Below are 18,424 nucleotides of genomic sequence, written 5' to 3'. Positions count from 1 at the left end.
AGATAAATGAAAAATAATTTGGACTCCCTACTTAAATTCAAGACACACTGATGAAAACTGAAGTTGCGGAGGAAGCTAACCAGACTTTAATTTCTCTCTTCAGCATCAGCTGAAGTTCTTTTTCTGATCCTATTTTCAGCTTTTAAGCCAAACAGCACAGCTGTGAGTAAGACCAAGCAGAAACAAGAGATCATCAATCATTAGTCTAGCTTGATGGAGACTGAAAATACAGTTATGAAATAAAGTGGTTTTCCAGGTGGATAAAGAATAGAATATTCCAAGAATACCTGCTTTGCATTTGGTATCCTGCAGATACACAGACAGACTCTGTCAGAGATGAAGCTAACAGCATAGTCAGACTACAGCACTCTATGTGACAGAAACAGCGTGACTACAAATAGCCAAAAAAAACCCCAGAAAGTAAGCTGGAAAGACTTTATGTGTTTTGTTTACTCCTTGTGGAAAAGTATTGACTATAATATGTAAAATTAAAAAAAAAAAAAAGAAGACAAATAAATCAAATACCTCTATTATCAATATAATATGCAAAACCACGAAAAGTTGCTAAGAACGTATTTTAAAAGACGCTACACAGATTTCAGACACAGAGATGTTTCTTTCCAATCTGCATGCAGAAAGTCTATTAATATAGAGTGGAACTTACATGTATAGAGGTAAGGAAAATGATGCACAATTAACTTTTTTTTTCCCCCTCTTACATGTATCTTCCATTCAGAAAGAATATATAAGAAGGTTTGTTTGAAATGCCATAAAGTAAACTCAGGAATTTCTAATTCCTTTTATTAATGCTGTTGGAGTCATGGTTTTGGATGGATGTTCTGTTGGTTTTGTTTTGTTTTCTTCCAAGGAAAGAAGTTGTTTGTTTTGGATGTTGTGGTCGTGATAGTAGTTTTCTTCATTTTACAGTTACAGAACATCTAGCAGCAATGCAAGAAGAAACATGGGTCTTGACTGAAATAACTTAATAAAGATACATAAAAGTTCATCCAGTAAGAAAAATCAACACTTTTTTCTTTTTACACCATGAAAAAAAAATCCTGCTCTATACTGTTCCACAAGGCACAGTGACAGCTATGTCAATACATAACAAAGTAAAAAAGCTATACATGCTCCCCAGAATGTTTCTAAGTAATTCCAAATGAGCCACCTGAGCACAAGGTCAGTCTCTTTTTTCCCTGTTCTATTGCTGCTGACAAAATAGCTAAGAAGTCAATTTACAGCCAGCCATGAAGGCAGTTTTGGGAGACAGCACCAGCATTCACCACTTGGAAATGGATTCAAACCTAGGATTTGGAGAATGGACAGGTTGATTTCTCATTGCAGCTCCTTCAAGCACTTAGTTACTTAGAGGAGATGGTATGAATATCATCACTGTTTAATCTGCTTAGAAGCAGACAGTTAATTAAAATAGATTGTCAGAATCAGGATGAACAGAGCAAGACAGAAATGCTTGCAACAGTAGAACTTGCAATAAAGCCACTGTTGTCTCTCCTATTTTTGTCAAAATTTGCCCTGAAACACGTTTATGTAGCTCTTCTCTTGGGAAGCTGCTACTACACGCATGAAAGGGTAGTTTGTTTTGGATAGTCTAAACCAAACTTTATTAAATACGATACTGTACTGGGCAGCCCAGTCTCAAAGGCATGCCCTACAGAACGACAGCACAGGTACTTCAACGAGGACAACAGCTGTCTGAGGCTGCGAAAAGGGAAGTGCCATGCTCAGAAGCAGTTTAGCCAAAAATTAATTCACTTTCTACACCCCTCACAACTGGAACTAATGTAGTCCTTTCAGAGTCAGGCCAATTTTTTCCTGGAGGCAGACTATGGAGGAGATTTATACGCCCCAGGGAACACAGGCATCTCTGCTGTAGTCACGCTACAATACACCTTCTGGATGAAACCCAGACTGAGGTGAGGTTCAGCCTTTTGCCTTTCCTCCATCCCACGCAGGCAGCTTTTGTATGCAGACATCTGCACTTTCAAAATCGCAGCAACAGAACACAGGAAAACCAGTGTTAAAGAAACCCTGTAATACCTGTTTTCTAGCTAACTACCACTACAGAAAAATAGAGTTCTTTCCCATGACTTTTTATTTATTTGTCCTAAGACTCCTAGCCCTAAGGTTTTCTTTCTTTCCTACATGAGATGAGCAGGCAACTTCAGCAGTGCTCCAATTAAGCTAATTTTGATTAAGTCACATTTTTAATCTATTCAAAGTATTTTATTTCCTCTCAACAAATAAATTAGCCTTGTTAAAAAATTTTCTTTAGATCTTATACATGCCTTCTTGCATAAACCATTTTAAGGAGGAAACAGTCTGGCTTTCAGAACAGACCTCCAGCAGTATTACAGCTCCCAGCTGCTTGCCACTCATGATAACCATTAGGAGTTGAGCACTCAGAGGTTTTGCAGTTTCTAGGTCTGAAGGCACAAATATTTTACAAATTAAAGTTCCATTAGTCTCTAAGTATGCTAAATATTATGCATCCAATCTATAATATAAATAATCCAACTATAAAGTTATTTAATTTCTAAACTGCATGTAAAATTTGTTTGCCCTTTATTATTTTTCATCAGCAGCTTCAGAAAAATTACTTTTTTCCAATTGTTCACTAACTCTTTTGTTTAGGCAAGGTCAAAGTTCACCACACAGAAGGAAACTGAGCAGTCCTACATGATTAACTATACCAAAAATAACATTGTCAAAGAAACCAACCAAAATTAATAGAAACTGTCATGGAAAATGCTGCTCATCACATTTAAAAAGCCATCGTAATCTTTTATTACTTAAATTTATTCCTTAAACTTTTATATGCTACAGGTGCAATAGTGTTCTTACTGGTAATTAAAAACCATCAATTATCTGGACAGAGAAGTGTTTTTTTGATGTAAGAGTTCTGAGTTTTTAAGTTGAGTGACTCTGTAGCTGTAAATTGCCTAAACCTGTTTGGCACCTTACAAAGGTGTGTGTGCGCGCATATGCGCGGTTCCCATTCCCAGCTAATCCCAGAAGGAACGTGAATATGTATGCATTCCCTTCCAGCGCTGCAGCTGAAGGCAGCAATGCATTACTGTCATTACCTGAAGCGTCTGGCTGAACCGCTTCAGCGGAGTGGCCCGGACCGGAGGAAGGAGACTCGCCAGGGATGTGACTCTGGAAAGCGGCTTGACCCGTTTGGTGCTGGGCTCCTGGAGCAGGGGAGAGAGCGAGGGAAAGGAGAAAAGATGGGGGGAGCGTGAGATACTCAGGAATTGCTACCAGTTTTGCTGATTTTCCTAAGAAAGCATTTGTAAAACCTAAGTTTGTAAACCCGATATATAATTAGTGTTGTAAATAAATGATAGCAGTTTTAAACGCTGACAATGACAGATTATTCTTGGCGGGTACATACAGCTCCTGGAAACAGCTGAAAAATGTAACCATGGAGAAGTTGGCATGGCTGGGAGAAGGGGAAGGGAAAAAGGTAAAGAACAACAAAATCATTTTACTATATTAAGTCATTCTTAAAAGAGAAATTTTCAGCATTGTTCTGCAGCTAATGCAAATGACGATAATCTTACAACTGAAATTAATCATTTCATATAAAAACAATTCAGTTTGTTTCTTTGCCTCTGGCACTGTCAGCATGTGACTACTCACTTAAATGGATTTTATTCCAGAAAATATAATTTAGACAGAAATCTCTAACTGTAGCTGTCCTTTGGGTGCATGTTCCTATGGAAATACCGATATATATAGGCAAACGCATAAATAACATGTTTACCTATGTTTAAATTTTGCATAAAATAGAAAAGAACGTTAAAAAAATCTACCATAAAACATTCAATTAAATGCTTTTCTTTTCATATATACTTTTAACAACACTTATAGTAATATAAAAAAAGTTAATGGAAATCATAACACAAGAAAAAAGTGATTATAAATACATAAAAATAGAACAGTTACCCTTGGCTTCCTAACCTCCATCTGACATTTAATGGATCTTGAACAGCACATGCAAAAGGCAACTTTTGACAGAAAAAAGAGCCAAACCTTCCAAGTGAAGTTAAAAAACCCATCCAACATCATATTTCAAGGACATCCTAAAGCAGTTCATCTTGCTCTTCAGCCATGCTTATAAAGTTCGTGTAGACTTGCTATGCCTCAATTTCCTAGACACAGCTTTAATAAAACAAAGCATGCTTATTATCCTTTTGTTCAGAAATCCAAACCCTTCTGGAAATAATGTAGATTTGTCATCCTTCCTGATAACAAAAATAATGAATTTCAGCAGCGATGACCATCATCTGTATTACTGGCAAGAAAAATTCCCTTCCATTAGTACAGCAACAGAAGAAAGGTGAGAAGTAGCTACATATTTAATTAACTTCTCAGCAGGCAGACCTGGAAACCCATAAATGCCAGCTGAGATGAGGGACAAAGTGTTTAACCCTCTAGCAACAATGATGTATTCCATCTCACATGAAACCTGGCATGAAAGAATTTTAGCAGCCTACATCGTTACATCCTTATCTTCACCGTTGCACTGCTATTCCTATTCCTTCCTTTTCAGCAACCATGTCTTTGACACAGGTTTGCGAAGTGTTCTTTTTACGTCATTGCAGCACCACCAGCATACTTATCTACAGCACCATCCCCACCCCCTCCCCCACAAAAATAAGAAAAATCTGTGAGATTCCACTGTAAATTCTTCTCTAACTGGTGGCTCAGCTACCAGCTGTTTCTTTTTTATGATTATTCAGAACGCCAGTCCTGGTGCACAAATAACACCCCATGGCAGAGCGTGCTTGTTATGAATGGTGCTGCACTGCAGGGAAAGGGCACGAAGTCCCAGCCAGAGCCGGGCAGCACTGTGGCAGCAGCACAGCTTTTTGCGAGCGGCTCTACCTTAGCAGCAAAGACTGCTTAGGCATCAATATCACACCCTGAAAGCAAAATCTGGAAATTAAGACTGCACAGACTTTCCAGAAGACAGGGAGAGGGGGATTAGAATTAAGAGAAAAGATTTCTCCTTCTTTACTGCTCCTTTCTATTATCTTACAGCTTTGCTGCAATGTATATGTTCTTTGGTCAAAAGACAACACTTATGCAAAAAAGCACAAATTTGATCCATACAACATCACAGCCACATCTTGCCTGAAAGTTAAATGCCCCTCATAGTCTTACAGACCTTTTCCACACACACTGTGATCTATTCACAATTTAGCACAGGCTTTTAGTCTTAACTTACAACAAAACTAAGTCCAGAAGCCCTTGGATAATTTTCTGAGGAGTCTACCGACAGCAAATGAAATCACAACACAAGTAACTGTATGTCAGTGCATCTCCACAGCATTTCACTCTAATACGTTGCAAAAAACTTGAATGAAACTTCCTGAGTAGCGTATAACACTAAGTAAGGAACAGCAAGTCAGTCTGTCTTTAGTTGAATGCTTCCAAACACGGTGTGTTACTGCAGCTGAAGTTTATTAATCACTACTCAAAGCCTGCAGGCTAAGCACTCAGACCTAATTTGCTCGGCCCTGTGGGGCACATAAACCTCAGGCAGCTGTGAAAATTGACGCACAGCATCAAATAACTTTGGAGAAAATCAGCCTGAGTAAAAAGGCTGGAAATCACCTCCTTTCTCTTGGAGAGCGAGAGGAAGTGAGAAAAAAGTATGATTTTCCCTTCTTCATGTCAGACAGCCCAAAGGCTCGCGAAACCTGCGTTGTCTCCCAGCCAAGGATGCCTACAGTTCCAGGGACAACACAGCAGAGTTCCACCATCCCATTAAGTTCTTCCAGAGCTTCTTGTTGTAGGCCACCAGAGGTCAGCACTTCTCCCAGCAGTCAAAGGGAAGTTAGCTAATGGGTCGTGAAGGTGTGTGCCTGCAGAGGTCCTGCTCCTCCTGCCCCAACGTCCCATTTTGTCTTCCTCATGTAGGATATCCTACTATGATCTCACACCGAAAAAGCTGATCAGAATTCAAAACAGCTAAAATATGTAGTTCAAATTGGGAATTTGAGCTTATTAAAAGAGATGAGCATTATTACAGGATACTTAAGAAAATGAATCAATAATTTCAGATGTCTAAGTCTTTACACCTTTATCAATGAGGGCTGAAAGTAAATCTTGTTAATTATAAGTTCTTAATTATGGTGAAAGCTTTCCAAATACTTCTAATGTGATTTTCGCTCCGCATCAGAAACAGCCTGTTAGGTTAAGGTAGCCAGCTGAAGTGAAAACTCATCAAACCTTAGTGTTCCAGGTATCATCTCCCTCGTCTAACAACAAGAGCAATCAGCACCGAGTCACCCCCTCCACTTCGGCATAACCAAGTTTGTGCAGGTAAGGCTGTGACTGCAGTGAAAACACAGCACTACCAGAGCCATTCTGAAACGGTAAGACAGTAATACCAAAACAGTTCCACAGTCGATCACAGGATTTCTCTTGCACAGTCTACATCCATTCTGCCTCTACATCCCCTTTCATCAGTACCCTCATTCCCAAGCTGGGTTGCCTTTCCAAACCAGCACCACCGAGAAGCTGAACAAACTATTGAGGCCAATGATCTGGACAGGGTAAAATTCCACAGTCAAGTGCATAAAAAATTAAGTTTTGAACAGATGGTGATTCTTCTTGCCAAAGGCTCTGTTCTTCACAGCCAACAGATCAAATGCAAAGAGGAGAGTGTGTGAGCTGTTCTGCTTTACCCAGAGAGAGTGACCAGAATCTGCACTTGCACATTAGTCCAATAAGATCAGAGAGCTGCACTCCAGATGCTGCTTCCCAAGCCTCTTCTATTTTATTTTTTTTTTAAGAATAAACTGCTTGCGGTTAGGAATTCCTAGTGCACGTGTTCATTATTTTACTAATTGGTTTCTGAAAAATCACAGATTTTCCAGTTAACCCGAAGTCCTACAATCATAAAATCTTTTGGGGTATGAATGTAAGCAAATAGGAACGCAGAACTGTGCAACTCCAGTGTCTATCCAGCATGAAGAGGCTCCATAAGGACATATTGTCCAGGTAGAACGAACATCAGATTCCAGGTCTTACCTCTGAGTGTGCTCAGAAGACTCCGAGCTACCCAAAGTCATCACTTCTTCTCTTCTGCTTCCTCTCCCTATTCAGGGAACTTAGAAGCAGTTAGGAATGTGAGGTGGGATTTCATGGCTGGATCCACTTGCAACAACCATCACCTGTTCAGAGTGGGAACTGGGCCAAGTTACAACACAAGAAATTCAGGATTTACAATGTTTTGCCTGACCTTTTAAAGTTATTATTGGTATCAAAATAATTTCAGAGTTCTGAAATTACTAAATGTTAGACTGCATTTTCAGAGTCACGAAGCCTTGGCAACACAATACGGGAAGTAAGTTAGAAAACAAAAGATCCAGAGAACGGTTTGGCAGAGCTTCCAAAATGTGGAGCTTGTATATGTGAAGAAGTAATGTTAATCTGACAGGGCTTTAAATCTGATATAAGGCTAAATAAAGCTGAGGGAAACATGAGTGCAGGAACTTCAAAGGCTGAACAGTCAAGTGAAGTCAAATTAATACCTGACTAGGCTAGAACAAAGAGCAGATGGCTTTTAGAGGGAGCTGTATGTTTGAACTCAGGATGACTTCGGTAACATTCGAATTCAGAGAGCAAAAAATTAAAGCTGGAGATACCACATACATATGCAGCCTCAAAAAGAATTATTGAAACTGTGAACAAACTGACAAAAAAAGCAAATCCATGTCTAAAATCTGGATGGTTCTGCAAACCAGACAGTGGACGTTTCAAACAACTACTCTGTCCTTCTGAGAGAGTATTTTTTTATCATATACTTTCCTGGGGAATTCATGGGAAGAAAGACGAGAGTAATCACAATGGTATAATCATTGATTATCACCAATTTAAGACAGGAAAATATCAGATAAAAAGTTCCAAAGACGCTGTGCCTCACCATTCTTCTAATTTGGCATGAAGGACACAGTGCTTTAGATTGCTTCTTTATTATAATTTATTCTGTACATCCTCATATGTACAATTTTATTTCCAGTATCTTCTACTTATTAAATTGTATCTCAATGGTATAGACTGCTGAGTAAGAAAGGAAAGCTCTAGCTTTTGAAGTGTAACTCTCAAAAAATTGTGTCTTCTGCTGTTGGACAGCTGAGAAATGCGTACAGCAAAGAGCTTCAGCCATAGTGCTAGGAGGAAGCCATACTCTTCCGAGTAACTTCTGCCAACTCCCTCTTCAGTAAAATTTAAGTCTTTTTGCCTTGTGTAACTGAATGAGGTGTCGCTTTTTAAAACTGTGATATGGTCATTTCAAAAAGACACCACCTTGGCAAAAAGATAACTTTGGTATCATCATTTTTTGGCTCTAATACACATGGATTATCATTTAAAAGCCTGAATCTCAGCACCCAGCACTCGCTCCTGGGGCAAGCTCCTGTTCAATGCTTATTCAACAGCCACAGCAGCATGTTAAAGCAGAAGATCCTTGAAAGAATTAGGCACTTACATTAGCTGCAACGTACTGATAACTAAGTTGATGTTATTTTTATTTCTTCATTAGTGAAACCAGCACCTAATAATTGGTTATATTGTATCCAATAACACACTACAAAGTTACGTAAAGCTTCAGGAAGCTATTTAAGCATAGAAGCTAACACTTCTCATGCTCTTCATACACAAAATCAAACAACTCTTTTACTAGTATATGTAGTAAAGAAAGGAGTTTTTCCAAAGTTCAAAGCAGAGTGTTAGAGAGACTTAAATGCATTTAATGATATTGATCAGTTTTCTATACATTGTCATTCAACGAGGCCACCCACAGCTTAATTATCACACTTTGATGGATAAATTACCCTAGCAAAAGACTGGTGTTAATTTTCTAACAGAAGGAAGGTTCCCTTTCTAGTGTCCATAGAAAAGCAAACCAATGACCTTTATAACACATACTGAAGAGCACACAGTAGCAGTCTAGGTGCCAATAATTGTCTTCATCTGCTTCAGCACTTCAAAATTCTTTCACTCTATGCTTCTGACCAGCTTAGCCACCGATTCCCTCCCAATGAACAGTAAAAGCAAATGTATGTTCACTGCTGCTATGATTGTTTTTCCACCTGACTCTCCCATCTCTTATCAGCAACTTCAACAACAGTCTCCATGTCGGAGAACTGGTGCTGAATTTGACAAACAGGGGAAAATATTTCCCTGAGGGGTCATTACACTTGTGACTTCAGCCCACGTGCAGCACTACTGTGACCACATTGTGTTGATTTTTCTTATTGCATTTAAAAACAAACTTAACAAAAGGAGCTTACAGACATTTTTAAGGCAGTCCAGAAAATGAGCGCTATATGAAAACTGGTACAGGAAATTAGCATTTTAGATATTAGAATTTACCCAGTTTATCTTCAAAAGCAAACTAACCTTCTCTCAGTCCACATACAAAACTGCTGAAATTGGCAATGCTTGTTAAAAACATCCTAACTTACTGGAGTCCAGCATGTTCTGAGATAATTATTTACTACAGTAATTCTGGATTTGAGGTTGCTAACTTTTTTGACATTTTATAAAAAATATGCTGGGTTTTTTTTTTCCCCTTTTGATATACTTTCTACTCGTGAACCAAGAGAAACAGATATCGAAAGCATTCATTCTGTGCAATGGGAGCATTCATTAGTGCCAAATGTTTTAACTTAAATTAGTCTCAAAAGAGTTAACAGTGTAATAAATGAAGGACACTATAAATTGAAACAGTACAGTAACCTTTGTTTCAAACATAATTCACAAGCAGTGCCAGCAAACTAAAACAGGACCACTCTGTTTCAGACTTCATGTAACTGGCTAAATTTCCATACTCCTATACTTAAAAGGTTATTAGTTTTTAGTCAACTTTATAAGGGTAAGTCAACATTTGCCATGGCAGGAAGCCCAACATTATTATTTTTATTAGTCTGCTACTAGTTAAATTGGCCTAAGATTAAACAGTTCTAACAAACGCCCCCAAAACTTAAGAGTTTAATAAAAAAAAACCACATTCAAGCTCTGTTCCACAGGATGTTATCAGTATTTAACCTTCAACAGGATTAAAAAAACAAACAAACAAAAAAAGGTTAAAATAGAAAAAACAACCTATGTTACAATAGAGTCTCTTAATACAGCAAACACTTAAACTAAAAATAAATTAAGCCAGGCATCTAAGGCTTTTTGCATCTTCAGAGAGAAGCAAATCTAAAGCTAGAACAACATTCTCAATTGTTACTGGTGCAAATAAAGACTTTTTTTTTTTTTTTTAATACCTGAAACAGCAGAGAAGTTGCCTTTGTTTCATAGTATCTTAGAAATATTCTGATTGGGAAAATCTAGAACACTCACTCTTCTAGAGCTGAGACTGATGGTCCAGAAAAACAAAGAAGGTGACTCTAAAGCAGTTCTAGGTATAGTCCAATGTTGCACAAAAGTAACTGTAATCATCCACACAAATCCATCTTAAAACCTGGGAGAGGCATCCCACTAGTAAGACCGCCAGCACTGCAAAAAGAATTTATTAAGCAATTTAAGAAAATTGATACATAAAAGCAACTCAATCAGTCAATAAATTTTATCAGTGATATAACATTCCTTTCAAATCCAGAAGTTTCCACCCACCACCTGCATTCTCTGATGGGAGCAGGAGGAGGTTTGCTGTTCCTCCTCTGCCAGCCTCCACAAAATGAGCAAGCAAATAAAGCAAAATCCAAACCTATTTTGTTTTAATGACACTGCTATAAAGAAGACGACCTGAAATGATAGTCAGGGTACAATGAAAAGCCATATAGAGAAGCAGTGAAGTACTTACAGTCAAAGAAAATCAACTGAAGGTTGCAACACACTATCGCATCACGTGTTCATCAAAGATCAGCTCCTTGCTCCAAACAGGCTGCCCTCGGCAGTCACCACTCTTAAGGCCTCAGATTTCATTTGCCATATGCAAGACAGAACCACTGAAGTGTCAGTGGCGTAAGGACAAGTTGCACCCGCCTATCTTGACTGATCCTTCGTCCGCAATATCCAGATATCAGTACGTCTACCAGCAGTTAGGAAATGAAGACCAATTAACAGAAAAGCCTCGCACTGGGGTGAATTAACACAAGTAACAGAAACTCTGGAAAACCCAGACAACTAATGTAGAGTTGATTAAATTCTGCATTTCCTCTCATTAGAAGCTGCTTGTAGAGTACCTAAGAAAGACTTTTTCCATTCTGGAACAAACTATGAAGCTGGACCGCTGATTAACAAGCAGACATCATACAGCAAGTTACTGAATGGAAAAATAAGGGCAAGCTGTTTGTTTCAAATCACTGTTACGCAGAACAGATCAGCAACTCCAAGTGTGGCAGTTTGACATGTTTCCACGTTTAGCTCACTGCAGTTACACTGCACATGAACTTACCTGAAATATATCAAAACTGCAGCTTGCTAATATTTCATTAAAAATGAAATACATACAGTTATGAAGATCAAAGAAAATTCATGACTTGCAGTTTATCTCAATCTTTGGCCCCTCTCCCTCTGGCTCCATGCCTGGTTCTCATGTTAATGATGTGCCATGGCCCGGGGCCTGTGGGTTACCCTTCAGGTTATAGTTTTCCTGCACTCCCCACACCAAATTAAACACGGTCCTGAGCACGAGGCAGCCTACACCTCCTGCACCTCAAAACAGTGAGGATATCAGTAGACAACAGAAGACAGATAGCAAACAGCCCTGATTCCTATGTCTAAGATTTGTGCAGTGTAAGAGATGTAAGCAGGCATACAACATACCAGAGACACAAAGGAATTCTGTGCCATCATTGTAGTTTTTACAGTCTAAACCCAGGCACTGTATTAGATCCTCTACAGCAGAACAGAACATCCTTACTCTGAGGAACTCAAATCTTCCTTCCCATGACTTCACGCTCAGACCTTTCAACCCCAATCTGTGATTGTGCAAGCTCTTTCTTACTGCTGCCCATTCACGAGCTGTGTTTCACTTTGTTTCCTTTAGAGCAGGTGATAACGGAGTTGCTTTAATGAGAGAAACACAGAAAATGGTATATATCATTGGGAAATCTGATGCTTTTTATATCTTAAAGCAAGTAAATTTCATGTTTTTCTAACTGTCTCTATTTCTGTATTATAAAAAAGCTGGAAAGAGCCCAACAGCTCCGTACCGTTTACACCTAGAATTCTACTACAGTATTTTCCGTGGCATATACAACAATGTATGTAAAGGCCTTATAGTACTTCCTATATTAATTCATCCCGCAGGCTTTGTGGTGTTTTGTTGCCCTTAAACTGCATTTAGAAAGATGTACGATAATTGTGCTTCGACTAGAGATACACTAGCCTTTTCTCAGAATCCGGATTTCTACTGTTCACATATATTTTGGATATTTTATTTGTAACTGTTTTGTGACTGTGCTACCTCTATGGACTTTATGCCAAGGAAACTGGTGCGGCTTAAAGAAAGAACTGTAGAGTAGAAAACCTGTTCTCTTTTTTGTCACTGACTTGTTCCTCAAAAACATCCCTAGTTTTCCATAGCTGCTCTGCTGGCTCCAAGTAAAGCCCAAGAATAAGGAAGAACTAATCCACCACCTGAATGTAAGCTTCAGCTTTTTACTCAGAGACTTCTATCTGGAAATTTGGGAAAATTTCAACAGTACAGTACATGCTCAAGATTTCTGGTGAATTTCATCCCATGTAAGTACTATTGCACTTGATCTTCTAGGCTGTATTTTGTATTTATTCAAAACAAACACTACAAGATTATTGTTTTCTAATTCTGATTTAAAATCAAAACACAACATCCATATAGCAGAAAATCTGTTCTATTCCACACATACCAACGTTTATGCACAAATTACGTTATTAAATAAATCAACTAACTTCACGTGTTAAGTATTAAAATGAAACTCAGGTTTTCAAAGCCAGAAATTCCTAACCTCCACACGGCAAGCAAAGCATTCTGGTGTAGTAACACAAAATTGTGGTAGAAGGCGCCCAATAGCTTTATTTAGACTGATAAATACTGAAGGGTGGAAGAACAGCTTAACATTAGAGTTTGAGAAGAAACGTAGATTTTTTTCCCCCTCCCCTATTGACAGACTTTAAAGACACAGGCTGCTTCCATCTACCCTTACAACATCTTTCCCAAAAAGTAGTTCTGATTTCTGTTTCCTTAACTAAATTTTTTGGAGTGGCAGGTGGTGTTTTCATACCCTCCTAAGACAAACAGGACAATGTTTAAAAGTTTATTTTTCAGAATGCTGCAAGTCCATCATAATCTCAGAAATCAGCTTGAAATCATAGGGTGTATTTTCTTATTCATATAAAACATAAACTACAAATCCAAAACAACTGTTTGCACATTGTAATTTAGATTGATCACATCTGTTATTAGATATTTCCTCATGCTCTAAACTTTCATTGGGACTTTTTCTTTGAAATTTGACTATAATTAAGCTGTCCTTCCCAACACTTGCAGATTTGACAATTCTACTCATTCACAAAAAAAATCATTCATGCAGTAAAAGCTAAAAACATATTTCTTTAAAATTATAGTTAGTAAAATGAGTACCCTTAAGACAACCCTTTGTTTTTTAGCAACTTGTGTTTTACATAGATGTATACACACACACGCTCACGGAGGGTGTTACGTTTCAAGAACACACAGCTGAAAAAATTCCACATTCGCTAACTGCAATTAAATCCCTTTATGTAAAAGTACACTGAAAAGCAAGAGTGCAGCATCATCTTATTAGTTCTTAAGTCAAGTATCATGATTAAATAGGGTCACTTAGCTTATGTTACTTTTACTTTAGAGTCATTCAAGTGCTGGAGGTAATTAATCTTTGATGTAGTCGTCTTAAACACATCCAATTTACTGAGTTGAGTTGTCTTCAAGTTACTCAGCAAACACGACTAATGAAGAAGCTATATATTTAAGTGATACAAACTTCCAGAGAGAAATTTTATCCTTCGCCCAGCACAGCTAAGCAGAATCCTTAAGGTCACTCTTTTCTTCACAAACAAGCACACAAAGCAACATTAACCTAAAGCATCAAATATTTAAGTCTTTCCTGAACATTTCCTGAAATGTTCCACCATTTATGAAAATTTGCAAATTGATATACTGATTTTAAGTTAATGAATACGATTTTTAATATCACTTGAAAGTGTTTCATGATTTTTAAGAAACAGAGTACTCAACCTGCTGATGGAGTTTTCAGTTAACTATATTATTGGATGAATTCCTTTGTTTATTACTAATGAGGAGAAGACATAATACTTTGAGACACCATCTTCCAGATTTCCCCCAGTTCCTGCTTAACAATTTGCAAGCAATAGTTAGCCCTGGAATAAAATACATATAAGTTACTTTAAACTACATATCTAAACCAGGTATTTCTCAGTTAACTCCTTAAAAGATCAATTTTAATTCCTTAAAGTGACAGATGGCAAAAATCTAGATTCTTTGTTCCTTGCCTTATTCCAAAGAAAAGTTCAACATCTAGAGATGGCAGTAAAGGATGCCTAAACAAACCAGGGATCTATGTATGGAAGCCTATTTTCAAAGCACATTACTTTTCCCCAAAGCAATACAGATCACGCTATAAAGGAAAATAAAGTCGCAACCGTAACAGCAGTAGATGAAGTACCTCCGTCTCTTTAGCTGGGCTGCTCACTGTCTGCGCTTCCAAGGCACAATTTGCCCTCTTGACGGAAAGATAAAAAGGGTAATCCTTGGCCACCATGGTGGCGGCAGGCGGAGCGGTTTCGGGGGTCACAGCTGATTCCGTCCGAGCACAAAACGCGAAGACAACGCTGCGCGTCCCCTCCCGGCGCTCCGCAGCTCCGCCGTCCCGCCTGGGGCTCCGCACCGGCTCCTGCGCTCACTGCGGCAGGAACGGCACGGCACGGCACGGCACGGCACGGCGCGGCGCGTCACCGAGCGCCCGCAGCGCCGCTGCGCCAGACCCGCCCCGGGCGGGGCCGCGGCGCCGCCGCGCCCGCGGAAAGGGCCGCCCGCGGCAGCGCCGGGCGCTGCCCGCAGGGGAGGCGGGTGCGCCCTGCGGCGGGCCCGCGGCCGCGGGCTGAGCGCGCCGCGCTGACAACGGGCGTTACACGCGGAAAAATTAACCCGGCCTTCCTGTTTGCTGCCCGGGGGTAACGGCCGTTCCAGTGCTGGTGGGCTCTTCAGGCAGCCAAGCGTCTGACAAGTGCAGGGCTTCACGGCAACCAAGAGCGGTCCCAAACGGCACGGCGGTCCCGTCCCAAACACCGACTGCAGTCCGACGGGCGGCCGCAGCACCGACGTTCTGTGCGCGATGCAAAGGAACGCTGCATCTTGGTCTGCTGCCACGCGTAACTTTCTGTTGGTGTTCTGTAGTGTTGCTTTCTTCCTGTCTGGCACGCAGAAGTTTGTTTCTCCTGTTGTTGAAGTTCTACTTTTGTTGCTATTGTTTAGTCAAAAGGCTCCCCTGCCCGCACCCCTCATTGGAACAAGCTGAGAAGGTGAAAAAGGCCTTTGCCTAACATAGCTCAGTGGGCATTCCAGTGCCTGTGCGGGCAGGGAAATTCTGTTTGATGTCTACCTTAGGACAAAGGTAGCGAAAACTTCCTGAAAAGAGAGAGGAAGTGTTAGGGGCCCTGTCTGCAATATGGGATCGATCTGACAAAAAGAGTATATGGGAGACAAGGAAAAGGAAACTGAGTAGGAAGCTGGATGGGGGGAAGAGGGAAGGATATTTTCAGCCAAAGGGAAGCAGCATGACCAAGAATAACTTTACAGAGTCTGAAAGAATTAACTGTTTCTAAAAGCAGATTGTATGATGGATGTTGCTTTACAAACATATATTTTCCTAAAGGCTGTTAATCAGATAATGATCTCTTCAGGATAAGCTTAGTCAACTGGCAGATGTAGTCCTCATTTGGACACTTAGACTCACCAATATCCCAAATATATCATGTCTCCCACTTATTTTCCTACACTTTTTCAGGACCAAACACAGTACAGCCCGAGATGCTGTCCTGCTGCCTGTTATGCAGGTGTCTCTATATTTTGTAGTAGCCTGCTCATAAACAAACAAAAAAAACCCACCCCACCAGCCTCCCAACTCTGCAGTTCCTGGAAAGCTGCTAGAACAAAATTATCAGTACTTCTAGATGTTCAATTATTCTAGAAGAAAATGTGACATTTGAACATTTTGAGTGTTAGGTGCAGTACCACTCTCCCCACCTACCTTATTGTGGGATGGGACAAGGTTCACTGAGAACTAAAGTGTTGACAAGAGGAATCAGACAGCTTCCATGTCAAGAATAGTTAAACAGACAGGACATTTCAGAGAAGATAATAGAGATCAGCAGGTGTGAACGATCTACAAACCATGAATGACAGAGAAAGCAAATAGGGAATGATTTTTCACTGCATTCAACTAGATGGAGAAACCTGGTGCGTCAGCTTAAACCAGATGGTGGTAGGTTGAGAGCAAAGAAAAAGGAGCTAATTCTTCACATTACGTACAATTTTTGTCTTATATACAGCAGAAGTATTGGTCACAAGATGCTGCTGCTAAGAAGGCTTCTTGGACACAAGTTCTTGGCTACTGGAACAGTATTTTGGGGAAACATCATGACAGACTATTTCTGTCTTGTACTTTTCCCTAAGCCTCTACTGCCGACCACCATTGGAGATTTGATACTAGGCTAAATCGATTTCGCTGCAGCCTCCTTCCTTTCCATATTTCAAAAAAATATGAAAGGAATGTAGCATTTTATTTGAAGGCTGCCTGTCTTGCCTGAGGACTTCTGAAGCTATGAAAAATTACTGCATGCACATGAACACGCATTCCCTTTTGTGCTCTTCTTCACTGTGACATTCAGAGGACATACCTCTGAGCATGACCTGATCATGTTCAACGGTTTCTCCTCACTTTTCAAGCACATCAAAACACCAACACACACAAGTTGTATAAAATGGTCAAGAACCTCCTGAGAATGCTGCAGCTGCTATGTAACCATTTAAGCTCAAGAAGCCTTGATTTCAAATACCATCTGTGTATGTTTGTTTATGAAATGTGCATGCTAACACCATTCAAAAAATCAGCTTCACTTACATCACTTAGACAAAATGCCTTCAGGCCTTGCCTTCAAAGCATTCTAATCCTATCACATGCTTCACAGCATAAAGAGCACTTCATGCAGGACAAGAGTGTACCAGTTTTGAGATTGAAATAATGAATTTTGGTTTAGACACATTAAAAAATACGTCAAGAAAGGGATTCTGTCATTTCTCCATTAATCAGGCCAGTGCACTTCAGCTTGACTAAGCATTCTTGAGAACCAAGAGAAAAATCTGTCTTAGGAGGAATACGATTCTTAAAAATAGGCAGGATCTTCATAAGTTTCAGAGCATCTTGCACCTGCAAGACAGACTTCCATGAATATCTCAAAGAGGATTCATTAGACTATTTGGATGTTTGTCTACCAGAAGAGTGTAAATATGGTTCTAGAACTGAAATTTGGACCTAAAGTTCACTGAAGATAGCACCTAACTTTCTAAGTATCATATTATGACTGAATAACACAATGGTACACAATTTCAAACAATTCTCTCTTCCCAAGAACTGAATTTGTCTGTAGAATGCTATTTGCTTTCATAATCAGAACTATGTCAGTTTATTCATGGTATTGAGTCCCTTCTGTATCGCATATCAAATACACCACTTGGAGTCCCTTCGGAAAGACCTCTCAAACTGAGTCAGTGGTGATTTACAGTTACATTTAATTTCTACCCTAATTTAGATTGCAAAGTGACTGCTCATCAGTAGTCACTGTATTGTGCTGTCTGTGCATGCACACCCAGCAAAGCCAAACGTCAGTTCATAAACTTGTGGCTTGAAAGACTCTAGTGAACTCCAGTTATATAGTTGGAGAAATAAAGCTTTCAGTGATACCACTAAGGAATCTTGTAAGACAGGAGCCAGTAAGACCACTCATTCCAAAAATTATACCTAGACTACGAATCTACACAAACACTATCAAAATTAGATCTGAATTGCAAGCTACTTTCAAAAAGTAACTAATAGTTCAGAAAAACCAATGCCAGTGACTACATTGCACAGCAGACCAGTGCATGAGTTTTGCCATTTCTGGAACAGTTTTTTTTGTGAGTTTGATTTTTCTATTTAATTAGGCCAAAGGCGCAATTTAGTCTGACAATTACTTATCTGCAGGGAGAAGTAAATAAACTATTTGGCAACTCTGGAAAGCCCTTCTCAAGAAAGGGGACTACCACTGTAAAGCTGGTTCAGGACTGAAGTTCACTGACAGAGCTGTTCTGTGATTGTTTGTTCATACCAATGCCTTTAGTTAGTTTCCCCACACATTA

General features: G+C 39.5%; 1 protein-coding gene across 2 annotated transcripts in view; it reads right to left on the bottom strand.

The window, feature by feature from the left end:
- ARHGEF3 (Rho guanine nucleotide exchange factor 3) overlaps positions 1–18,424 on the bottom strand; it is a 118,576-nt gene that overhangs the window by 14,089 nt on the left and 86,063 nt on the right. Inside the window, exons 1-2 of one of the 2 annotated variants that reach the window (XM_009981378.2) lie at positions 14,694–14,789; positions 3,105–3,212 (exon numbers count right to left, since the gene is read on the bottom strand). In XM_009981378.2, coding sequence (XP_009979680.2) covers positions 3,105–3,212; positions 14,694–14,789 — 204 coding nt within the window. Of the gene's footprint in view, positions 1–3,104; positions 3,213–14,693; positions 14,790–18,424 lie in introns of those variants that run through there. The other variant, XM_086618897.1, reaches the window with a different exon arrangement.

Source organism: Tauraco erythrolophus, chromosome 12 (assembly GCF_009769465.1).
Source record: "Tauraco erythrolophus isolate bTauEry1 chromosome 12, bTauEry1.pri, whole genome shotgun sequence".
Lineage (NCBI taxonomy): Eukaryota > Metazoa > Chordata > Aves > Musophagiformes > Musophagidae > Tauraco > Tauraco erythrolophus.
This window is presented reverse-complemented; position numbering and strand designations above follow the sequence as displayed.